The sequence below is a fragment of the Bos mutus genome, chromosome 20, assembly GCF_027580195.1.
Source record: "Bos mutus isolate GX-2022 chromosome 20, NWIPB_WYAK_1.1, whole genome shotgun sequence".
Classification (NCBI taxonomy): domain Eukaryota; kingdom Metazoa; phylum Chordata; class Mammalia; order Artiodactyla; family Bovidae; genus Bos; species Bos mutus.
The window spans coordinates 48,739,506-48,752,526 of record NC_091636.1 but is presented as its reverse complement, the minus strand read 5'-3'; the positions used below and the strand labels follow the sequence as shown (position 1 = coordinate 48,752,526).

General features: G+C 35.0%; 1 protein-coding gene across 1 annotated transcript in view; it reads right to left on the bottom strand.

The window, feature by feature from the left end:
• The window catches only part of CDH10 (cadherin 10), a 186,456-nt gene that overhangs the window by 107,948 nt on the left and 65,487 nt on the right, over nt 1-13,021 (bottom strand). The window contains exon 2 of the mRNA XM_005893740.2: nt 8,919-9,274. Coding sequence (XP_005893802.1) covers nt 8,919-9,149 — 231 coding nt within the window. The 5' untranslated portion in view covers nt 9,150-9,274. The remainder of the gene's footprint in view (nt 1-8,918; nt 9,275-13,021) is intronic.

Sequence of the window (13,021 nt, the reverse complement as noted above, 5' to 3'; positions counted from 1 at the left end):
GAAATAATATTTTTAGAAAATAAATCCATAATTCTCTATTATATAAAACGTAACCCAATAAAAATAAATTCAGGGGACACAGCATAGAGATGTAGATTTTAAAAGATGCTGGGAGACAAACTGAAGAAGCAGAAAAAAGAGACAAGAGAGCTTCTGTATGGAGGGGATTATAAAATGGTAAGTCCAAGAGAAGGGCGTATAAAAATAAGGCTGGTGGGAAAGAAAAGATGGAAACAGCTTCTCCAGGTTACTAAATCAAGGGTATAAAGATGAGTGGAAAGATGGACTTCCCACAAATCACTAGAGTACAGTAGGGGCAGTGAGCGTGGTAAATTATTTAGGTGATGTGGATGTACTGTTGTTCTGTGAGGGTTATACAGTGATATAGCATGTTATGTAAATAAGTTCATGGAAGAGTTTAGTAATTATATATTGTCACTACTACCAGTAAGAACTTTTAAGTAAAAGAATGATTGAAGTTGTTTTTTTATATATGTGTATCCCATACTTAATTCCATTTATCTTTTTTTTTAATTCGATATTTGGCATTGGATATTTTATTGGAAAATGCTAACAAGAAGTCTATTTCCCCTTAGTTTAAATGGGAAAAAATAGAATGCTTACACATTAAACCCAAATTCAAAACCAATTTCTTTAAAAAGTAAATAAAACATAGTAAAATCTCTATATAAGAATAGCATGCTATAACATTAATACATAAAATGCTTAAATCAGTGTTACCTGATCACTTATGAGTTAACATGAATTAGTATGGCTTCCCAAAAAAGCTTACAAAATTTTAGGTGCACGTTCTATTTTATAGCCTCTCTTATCTTTAAACCACCTATGGGTGGTTTTGAACTTCTACCACATATATCTGGAACATAGCTTAAGATCTTCCTCAATTTAACTACTTTGTTAAAATGTTATGGTGAGCTTTGAGGATGTGAGCATAATTTTCCAATGTAACTTCTAGCTGAAATATTGAGAGATATAGACATTGGATGCATTCTGAAAATGAAAAACCAAAAGTGGTCTGCCTGGAAAACAGTATCAGGGTTTTGCAGGACATGTCTGTATTTAAAAATGCTTGAGGATTAGTAGAGTCTTTATAAATTCTAATTCAGGTTCATCTTTTTTAATTGTGGTCTTTACCTATATTAACCTCCCTGGTGGTTCAGATGATAAAGTGTCTGCCTGCAATGCAGAAGACCCGTGTTTGACCCCTGGGTTGGGAAGATCCCCTGGAGAAGGAAATGGCAACCCACTCCAGTACTCTTGGCTGGAAAATTCCATGGACAGAGAAGCCTGGTAGATTACAGCCCATGAGGATCGCAAAGAGTCAAACAAGACTGAGCAAATTCCCTTTACCTATATTAGGGAAATAACGTCTATGTGAAAGTGAAAGTGAAGTAGCTAAAAAGTCCAAATGTCTCATCAGGAAGGTTTCAATTAATCATTTAATCTAAAGGATTTTCTGTTGATGTCTATCAAGTCATCCTGATTTATTTTCTTCCAGGATATTTTCCAACTAAATTCACTCCTTTTATGGTTTTCATTACTGGGGTTCAGATAGAAAATAACTCTATCACAAGACCGTTCCTTCTCCCATCTCAGCACTAAAGCAAGCCTATATGTATGGAACAGCTAAATGTGTGTGTGTGTGTGTGTGTGTGTGTGTGTGTGTGTGTGTGTTTTATGTAGGTTCTCTTCATCATGTTTGTATTTAAAAAAAAAAAGAAAAAAATCACCTGGGAACTTTTGGCCTCGACACAGTTTTTAAAATGTCAAAGTTAGTGCTTCTAACTCTATAAACTCTGATATAAAGTTCTTCCACAAGTTCATCTGAGAACTTCTTCCTCCATAGGCAGATTGCAGTGGGGAGGTCAGGACAGTTTCTTCTACCTTAGTTCCAACTCATCCTTTCCTGGTTGCAACTAGGTTTGATTTGATTGTACCCATAGTATTAAGGATAAAACACATACAGTCTAATTTGGTGAGCGCAGCTGGTACTTTCTGACTTTGTGAATGTTTAAAGTCAGGTGATTCTCTCATGAATAACACTTTTTTTGTTTTCCAGTTTTTGGAACACCTTTCTTCTAGAAATTTCCAATGATAACTTAATTATAAACTGTTGCACATTAAAAGCCCCTTCCAAAGAAATAAATAAAAATAACTTGCCTCTCCAAGCTCGACATTTAGTAGCATAGATTCATGTAATGCAAATCTCAAATTAAGTCAGGATAACAAAAAGTTATGACACTCTTTTTATCTCAGACAGAGAACAAATCCCAAAAGCCTCAGACAAAATAGTAAGTGCCAAGAGATCAGAGATCAGTAGCTCAGTCATGTCCGACTCTTTGCAACCCCATGAATCGTAGCACGCCAGGCCTCCCTGTCCATCACCAACTCCCGGAGTTCACTGAGACTCACGTCCATCAAGTCAGTGTTGCCATACAGCCATCTCATCCTCTGTTGTCCCCTTCTCCTCCTGCCCCCAATCCCTCCCAGCATCAGAGTCTTTTCCGATGAGTCAACTCTTTGTGTGAGGTGGCCAAAGTACTGGAGTTTCAGCTTTAGCATCATTCCTTCCAAAAAAATCCCAGGGCTGATCTCCTTCAGAATGGACTGGTTGGATCTCCTTGCAGTCCAAGGGACTCTCAAGAATCCTCTCCAACACCACAGTTCAAAAGCATCAATTCTTCAGCTCTCAGCCTTCTTCACAGTCCAAATCTCACATCCGTACATGACCACTGGAAAAACCATAGCCTTGACTAGACAAACCTTCGTTGGCAAAGTAATGTCTCTGCTTTTGAATATGCTATCTAGGTTGGTCATAACTTTCCTTCCAGGGAGTAAGCATCTTTTAATTTCATGGCTGCAGTCACCTATTTCAGGCTTTTGCCATCTGTGCGGTATCTAAGACAGAAAGGGTCCCATAATTTCTGTTATCCTGCCAATGCAGGAGATGTAGCAGACACACCAATATTTTATAATAACCTATAAGGGAAAAGAATCTGAAAAAGAATATATATGTGTGTGTGTATATATATATGCCCTTTGCTATATACCTGAATCTAACACAACATTATAAATCAACTATACTTCAATAATAATAATTTTAAAAAATCTATCACCAGGAAAAAAAGATTCTATGTGTCAAATGTATTCTACATTTAGAGAATGATGACATCAATGAGACTATCAGGTCTGAATCACTTGGAGGCCCCAAGAATCTCTTTCATGTGTCCATATGGTATATTTTTACATTAAATCAAGAAGTTAGACAGTTGTCCTAATTGTTCATTAAAATTATTATGTTTTTACTTCCTAGAGTGAATTATTTTATTGATACTATGCTGACTCAAAATCAGATTTATTGTTGCTCAATTATGTTATTAAGTTTTTGGTGTTTGGGGATCTTTCTCATTCTCTGCCTTTGATTAAAAATATATTTTTAACATGTTTTTCTCAACTTCAGAATAATTATTATATAAACTGAAAAATTTGGACAGTAAATAGAATTAGTAATTCACTTAGAACTGTGTGTTTATTACAGCTCAAAGTAAATTCAAGCATATCTAGCTTAATGTCATTATTTGAATTTTTGGAAGCCTAGAGATTTGAATTTAGAGCAACTGAAACAGGCAATGAAAATCTGTGATAAGCTATATGTAAAAAAAAATTAAACTAATAAAAATAGTTGATAAACACAATGTTTCTCAAATCTTAAATTGAGGAATTTAAAAATGTTCATAGGAAGCTGAGATATAAATGCAGCATAGAGCAAACTAGATACTTGAAGTTCAAGTTTTAAACCCCTTTTTTTGGAAGGTAGAGAAAGGTTAGCAGACACTATCCCATCTTAAAGGTCAATACTGTGATTATTTCACTGAAAAAAAAAACTTATGCAAAATGTATTTTGGTTTAGAATATATTTGATTAAATTATTTAGAGGAAAAGATTTTTTTTTTATCACTGAGAGGTGAACAAAGAAATGCTTTGAGTTCATCATGGGTTTAGCTAGTTTCTTAATAAAAGCCATGGCAGTAGCAATTCCACCACTGGCTTTCTTCTTTTTTTTCTCAGTCTTCCTTTATTTCTTCTTATTCTTTTTAATTTTTCTTAATAAATGGGCTTTTAAATGCTTATACACTTCACATTTATAATGTAATCATATAAAATTAAAAATATAATGTACATTTGTTATTGTTCAGTTGCTAAGTTCCCTCCAACTCTTTTGTGATCCCACGGACTGTAGCCCACCAGGCTCCTCTGTACATGGTATTTCCCAGGCAAGAACACTAGAGTAGGTTGCCATTTCTTTCTCCAGTGGATATTCCAGACCCAGGGATTGAACCTGCATCTCCTGCATTAGCAGGCAGATTCTTTACCACTGAGGCACCAGGGTAGCCTATAATGTTGTACATTAATATAATATATACATTTTATATATATATATGTATATATATATACAGTATATATATATATTTTTTTATTTTGGGGGCTCCAAAATCACTGCAGATGGTGACTGCAGCCATGAAATTAAAAGATGCTTACTCCTTGGAAGGAAAGTTATGACCAACCTAGATAGCATATTCAAAAGCAGAGACATTACTTTGCCAACAAAGTTCCGGCTAGTCAAGGCTATGGTTTTTCCTCTGGTCATGTATGGATGTGAGAGTTGGACTGTGAGGATGGCTGAGCGCCGAAGGATTGATGCTTTTGAACTGTGGTGTTGGAGAAGACTCCTGAGAATCCCTTGGACTGCAAGGAGATCCAACCAGTCCATTCTGAAGGAGATCAGCCCTGGGATTTTTTTGGAAGGAATGATGCTAAAGCTGAAACTCCAGTACTTTGGCCACCTCACACAAAGAGTTGACTCATTGGAAAAGACTCTGATGCTGGGAGGGATTGGGGGCAGAAGGAGAAGGCAACAACAGAGGATGAGATGGCTGGATGGCATCACTGACTCGATGGACATGAGTCTGAGTGAACTCCGGGAGTTGGTGATGGACAGGGAGGCCTGGTGTGCTGCAATTCATGGGGTTGCAAAGAGTCGGACATGACTCAGCGACTGAACTGAACTGAATATATATATAATGTACATTATAGGCTACCCTGGTGGCTCAGTGGTAAATATATAAATATATATTTATATATAATGCAAAACCACTGATATGATCATACAATAGATGAGAAAATGAAGGCTAGAAGAAGTTAACTGATTTAACCACTGAGAGAGAAAAATAGTGGCAGTAACAAGGATATATATGAGTGTTTAGACTGGCAGTAACATGTTTTTCCTAAGCTTTCTTCTGCTTTAACCCAATGAGTACTAAGGGGTTCTTTCCCTTGCTTTAATTCTGTAAGCAGTAATGGGTTTTTATCTAAAAAATTATATGCCATCCATTTTTTTACAGGATCGATTGACTGTTTTACAGGCTTCCCTTGTGACTCAGCTGGTAAAGAATTTGCCTGCAATGCAAGAGACCTGGGTTTGATCCCCTGGAGAAGGGAAAGGCTACCCACTCCAGTGTTTTGACTGGAGAATTCCAGGGACTGTATAGTCCATGGGGTTGCAAAGAGTCAGACACTACTGAGTGATTTTCACTTTCTCATTTGCTCACATTGGCTGCTTGGTATTTAAATGTTCCCCCTCTTTATGCATGTGCTTTTCAGTTTTGTCCTCAATTCCCCATTGTAAGTCTCTTCACTGGCTTTACTCAGAGCTCCCACTGTATTTCCCACAACAATGGAGTGTCTGTCAACGTCTTCCCATGTGTCTAGTAATTGGGACAATTGTAACTTCTACCTCTAAACTAAACTATTCATTGAATCACTTAGCATCAATATCACATATTTACTTTAAACAAACTAAAACCTAGAACCAGAATTTCTGAAAGGATGAATATGTAATACATTTATTATAAGTAATGTTGGAAAGAATATCTAGGAAATTTCAAAAAAAATTATATCTCATGAAGAGAATATATCTTAGCTTCCTATTATATTCATTAAAATGCACATTTAAAAATATTCTATGTTGCATATTATTTTTTTGCATACACACATTGATATGTTTATCTCTAAAATAAGATCTTTATAAAAGTAATTAATGCATTATAAACATTCAGTGATAATACACATATATACTATATATATTATATTGTACAAGGCAATATAATATATATATTATATATATATAGACAAGTATATATAATACACATATATACTATAGACAAGGGACATTTAAAGATAGGTATCTCACAGGTTGGGCTTCCCTTGTAGCTCAGTCATTAGAGAATTCACCTAAAATGCAGGAGACCTGGGTTCAATTTCTGGGTCGGGAAGATCCCCTGGAGAAGGAAATGGCCACCCATTCCAGTATTCTTCCCTGGAAAAGCCCATGGATGGAGGAGCCTGGCAGGCTACAGTCTACGGGTTGCAGGAATCAGACATGACTGACTAAGCATACACACTCACAGATCACTACATGAATAAATGATAGAAATACAAAATGGACTTGAAATATAAGCTAAATAACAGATGTTCTGAATATCAGAAGTCAAGTCAGAGTTACAACATCGAATATATTTATTTCTGTTGATCTGGTAGCTCAGGACACATAGAAGAAACTGGTGAGCACTTTCTTTAAGTTCCTTATGACTCTACTTATTAAAGAGTTTTCTGACTTGCTTTTATAGAGCAGACTATGGAAGCAGCATTTGAGTTGTTTATCAAAATGCATATGTCTTTTAAGTATTTACCGGCTTTAATACCCCATAGTAATGTAAATTCTACATTAGTGTTTGCCACCAAAGAGCTACCAGACCACTCTGAGAATTCAGTTCAATACAACTCAGGTTAATCCAATCAACTAAATATTAAAATCTAAGAGATAGAAAAGGAGATAGAAAAAAAAAGAAAAGGAGATATGAAGTTCTTGATTTCAAGTTATTGATATTCTTTGGAGAGAGAACAAATGAAAGCACATAAAGTAGCTTGACTATCACAACAGCACATAATGCAATTCAATTTAGCAACATTTATTACTCATTAAGGACTAGAGGAAGGAAAATCTATGCAAATAACTGCTATGTCTAGGAAGAACCAAATGAAACCATTCATAGTTTCTATGGATCAAATTTCAGTTATTATATTTTCATGTGGTTGGTTTCATAAACTGAAAGTTGCCTATTGCAGCAACCATAAAATTTGCCTTCACCTCCTGATCTCAGGCATTTGATCAGATGACACCTGTGATAAGTCCACTACTGCTTGCTTTCTGGTAAAATTGCTTAGGTTGCCATTTCTTTTTTTCTCTTCCAGTCAATATGACATTTAACCTTTAATGCCATCATTCTTATATTGCCAGAGATTTTAAAAGGATTGAAATAACTGGAACATGAAAAAACATACCAAAGTATTTAAAAAATCAATGAACATGTATTTTCTCAAATTCTTTTTCTTAGAAGACCAAAACTTCAAGCATGATTTTAATTATGTGAATGACTCTACTGAAGTTTCAGTTCAGTTCAGTTCAGTCGCTCTTTGCGACCCTATGAATTGCAGCACGCCAGGCCTCCCTGTCCATCACCAACTCCTGGAGTTCACTCAAACTCATGTCCATCGAGTCGGTGATGCCATCCAGCCATCTCATCTTCTGTCGTCCCCTTCTCCTCCTGCCCCCAATCCCTCCCAGCATCAGAGTCTTTTCCAATGAGTCACCTCTTCGCATGAGGTGGCCAAAGTACTGGAGTTTCAGCTTTAGCATCATTCCTTCCAAAGAACACCCAGGACCGATCTCCTTTAGAATGGATTGGTTGGATCTCCTTGCAGTCCAAGGGACTCTCAAGAGTCTTCTCCAACACCACAGTACAAAAGCATTAGGTTGATGCAATAAATGCTAACACAATCATGGAGCTATCCTAATTTTATAGTCTTTGCTTGAGCTATAAGAACATTTGATTATATCTGTTTGCCTTTTGTGAGTGTGTTTAACTTTTTTTTCCCTTTAACATAGTTTCATAAACTGTCCATAAAAATAATAACACCATTAAAAGAATTCTTTCTTTAAGAAATTACCTAATTTTGATTAGATTCAGATAGTGTCAAGAAAGAAAACTGAAATTAATACAACTCAGTGTGTAAAAGCATTGTTACTTTTGTCAATGTAACCTAACCATTCCTAACCACAGATCATTTTCTTTCCAAACTTTTATAACTGAACAGCATGAAATCTCATTTGAGATTAGAAAACTCCTGATTAGAAAACTACTTTTAACTGCTTGTCTTTCCATTTGTTTCTTCCTTACATAAATGTCCCCATGGTAGGACTTTAGAAAAATAAGTAACATTAATATCTGGAATATTATGTCTGGAATTATATTATATTATATTACATTATATCTGGCATATTATATCTGGAATTTTCTTAGAAGTAAGTATTTTTTTGGCCTTAGGTCGTGTTTCTAATGACATTTGCTTTCTCATTCTGCAAAATATCAAAGAACTTCTAAATACATCTTTTCTTCCTCACTAAAGTCAACAGCAATGAGACTATATGTGTAATATTCATGCATTGTCAATTTAAGTGACTAGATTGACATACAGTTTTCTTCCAATCATTGATTTTTAAATAAAAATTCTGAAATTGCAATTTTGTTACCTCTAATCCACGAGGTTTTAGGCAGAATTAATTCTAGTAAGTGAACTCCTACATTTATCATTCCATATTTGTTACATAGTTTTTAATTTATAATTTGTATTCCATAATCAAATATTGCTTTAGGAATATCTAAAGAATAAAATTTGTAAGAATGGTAATTTTTATAAACTTCAAGTATTCCTTATGAGACATATATACATACATATATAAAAGAATGTAAATATTTGCAATTTCAATACAGACTTACCTTGCCGACATATTGATAATCAGATCCTGTATATTCCTCCAGTAAGAAAAATTGATTCCACATCCAACCACGCTTTTGACGATGAAGTATTTTGCCATCACTCCTCGGTACACGTGCACCTAAAATTCTTTTCTGAGGTACAGGAGTCCTTCTGAACATTATCTCTGGAGAACAGAAATGTGGCAGGCATACCCAGAGTAGAAATAGTAGCAAAAATTGATATATTGTCATAGTTCACTCCTTGACAATTTCCAACGTGGATGAAGAAAAAGCAGTCTTATTTTATTCTGTTGAATTTTACTGTATTTCAACTGGTTTCCAACATTTCATCAATGTTTTGGACATGTTTCCAAAAGCTTCAAACAAACAAACAAATAAAAAAAAGTCAGTTGACAACATTATGAATGTTACCTGTCACTTTAAATTTAATGTGACAAAGATTAATTAATGATAGCAACCAAAATATTTACCTTCCCTCTCTTACATAAAGTAATTGCTAGTTTTGGAGACATGACTTGTGTAGTAAGATGTCTATAATATAAGAAAAGATGATTGCAAATAATTTCAAACAAATCCCAAAGAAAGGACATATTAAGCCTTATTTTTTTTTTCCTTTTGGAACTTTACTAGTTTTTAGGAATTATAACCCCTGTATAGAGTGGAGATGTAGTTAATTTTACATATCAACTTTCCCAGAGTAATTTAACATAAATTAAAATTTTGAAAACAAAATAATTATTTTAATAACTATAGGAAATAGGCACTTATCATGCAATGCAATGATATTTAAATAATTTTTTTTAAACAGCAGCACAGTTTCTTCAATTTTCATCCACCTCAAAGATAAAAGTGAAGCCAAAATTAAAAAAAATCTGAGTGTCTTCAGCTGAAGACTTTTCTTTTCTCCTTTCTTAGGTAGATCTGTGAAACAAATAGAGCTTCCTAGAGCAGAAAATACAAATCACAACTACAGTAAACCAACATGTGACATAATTTACAGTATTGTCTGTAAGGATTTAATCATGCTGAAAGTTCCAGCTTTGATACATTTACACAGTGTATCACCACAGACTTGCCCCTATGCTAATCTGGAATTCCACGATGCCCCAGCCTTCTCACTGCTCCCCACCTGCAATTATTTTTTCTCAGCAGTGTATCTCTGGTAAATCCTCTGTGTGTGTGTTACTTATTCAGTCATGTCTGACTGTTTGCGAACCAATGGACTGTAGCCCACCAGGCTCCTCTGTCCATGTTATTCTCCAGGCAAGAATACTGGAGTGGACTGCCATTCCTTTAACCAAGGGATCTTCTCAACCTACGGATGGAACCCAAGTCTCCTGCATTTCAGGCAGATTCTTTACTGTTTGTTTTACCATTTGAGCTACCCAGGAATTACTTCCAGTAATCCCACTGCAATGTAAATCAGATCATGTCACTTCTCCGCACAAAACACTCTGACGATTTCACACCTCATTTTGATAAAAACCCAGCATCTCAAGCTGCTGCTGCTAAGTCGCTTCAGTCGTGTCCAACTCTGTGTGACCCCATAGACGGCGGCCCACCAGGCTCCCCCGTCCCTGGGGTTCTCCAGGCAAGAACACTGGAGTGGGTTGCCATTTCCTTCTCCAATGCGTGAAAGTGAAAAGTGAAAGTGAAGTCGCTCAGCCGTGTCCGACTCTATAGACCCCATGGACTGCAGCCTACCAGGCTCCTCCGTCCATGGGATTCTCCAGGCAAGAGTAATGGAGTGGGGTGCCATCTCCTCTCTGACCTCATGCTATACTTCAATCATCAGGTCACTACTCAAAATTGACTCTTTTCCAGCCAAAGTGTCCCTCTTGCTTCAGCCTGCAACATACCTCATATACCCCTCTCTTCAACCAGGACCTCTACATTTTCTCTCCAACTGGAATGTTTTTCCATGTAGTTATCCACATAGGTAGAGACCCTGTTTCCTTTGGATTTTTCTTGAAACCTCCCCTAATATTTTCTAGATCTCAATATACATGTGTTTTATTTATTTATTGTATTATTTATTGTGCACATATTCTGTCTGTCATCATGAAAAAAAAGGAATTTTGCTCTTTTCCTTGCTATTGTTTTCACAGTACCTAGAACAGACTCTTGCACATGGTATATGTTCATTAAACAATCTGATTGAATGAATGCATGAATTATATATTGATTCAAACATCTGAGCATCATTAACTCCTCTATAAAGTTAAGCCCAAATATTTAGGTATGAAAATAATATTTTCAAATCATAATTACTTTTATTCTTTGTTTATATTATTCTTAAGCTATTTTTATTTAAAATTTCCTATTTTCATTTTCAGTTAGGTATACATTTTATTTCAGGATATGATAAAATACAACAAAAAGTGGTTGGGAGACCAAAAATGTTATAAAAAGTGGTTGGAGGACCAAGAGGATTGAGTTTCATTTCTTTAAAATGACAATGTATTCTTAAGTGCTCCAGCATTTACATGTATGATTTCATTCACAAAGATTTCTAAGAAATATGTTTACTTATTTGTATGTTTGTTTTATTATTCAGATGATTTAAAGGTTAATGCAAATATGCTTCAGAAGTAAGATTAATGATGAAGCAGTATTTCCCCAGAGTGTATTAAATGACTGTGGAACTCCCTACAGCCCATGAAGCATTCAACATGACAGATATAACCTGTATTAAAATCTGTCATGTAATGCTATACTTGGGAGAAAGGAAATTATCTGATGCATAAAATGGTTTTACATCACAAAGTACTGACTTTACAGAAACTCAGATTGATTGGATTCTAAGTAATAGGAACATTTACCAAAATGATATTTGACTTTTTAAATGCATCAGAACATGCTAGACAGTATTCTCCAGAAATTTATACTCATTCCTAAGAGTTAGAGGAGAGTTTGCATAATTGAGGGTTTCTTTTATCTTCTATGAAAGCTTTAAAACTTATTGAAGCAAGATTCTCATTTCAACTCTTTTTTTTTTCAATTTAAAACTATTTGCTAGCACTTGCTATATTGATTATTTTCAATACAATGTATCTTTTACCTATAAGTTTAGAAGCTTAATTATCAATATTTTTAGGAAGGAGGATGAGGACATTGCATTTTTAAAAATTGTTAGTAAACAACTGGAGCTATATATATATACACATATATACCATTTTTCTTTATTATTTTAGTTTCTATTATTTCATAAAATATTTTCTGAGGAATATATAGTTAAATGCATTTTAATACTGATTTAAGATGTTTGAGAGTTGGACTGTGAAGAAAGCTGAGCGCCAAAGAGTTCATGCTTTTGAACTGTGGTGTTGGAGAAGACTCTTGAGAGTCCCTTGGACTGCAAGGAGATCCAACCAGTCCATTCTAAAGAAGATCAGTCCTGGGTGTTCTTCGGAAGGAATGATGCTAAAGCTGAAACTCCAGTTCTTTGGCCACCTCATGCGAAGAGTTGACTCATTGGAAAAGACTCTGATACTGGGAGGGATTTGAGATGGCTGGATGGCATCACCGACTCGATGGACGTGAGTTTGAGTGAACTCCAGGAGTTGGTGATGGACAGGGAAGCCTGGCGTGCTGCAGTTCATGAGGTCACAAAGAGTCGGACACGACTGAGTGACTGAACTGAACTGAAGATAATTAAAATATATTTAAATATATTTTCCATAAATGTATTTGATAAAACCATCTCAAGCAATGACAAGATTAAATAAAAATACATTTAACCATGACTAATTAGATATGAATTTATTTCATTAATAGATTGGGCTTTTGGTCTCATATTTAAAAATCTCTGCATAACTTTAAGGTCAAAAACATTTTCTCTCGTATTTTCTTTTAGAAGTTTTATAGTTTAAGTTCTTAGCATGTATGGTCCAATTTGAATCAAGCTTTGTATATAGCTCAATATATGAATTGCAGTTTGATGTTTTGCTTATGAATATCCAATTTTTCTAGAACCATTTGCTGAAAAGTGCATCCTTTCTCCACTGAATTGCTTTTGTAACTTTGTCAAAAATCACTTGTATATCTATGTGTGTTTATATATTTTTGGACTCATATATATTTGCTTGTTTGTTCATCTTCAT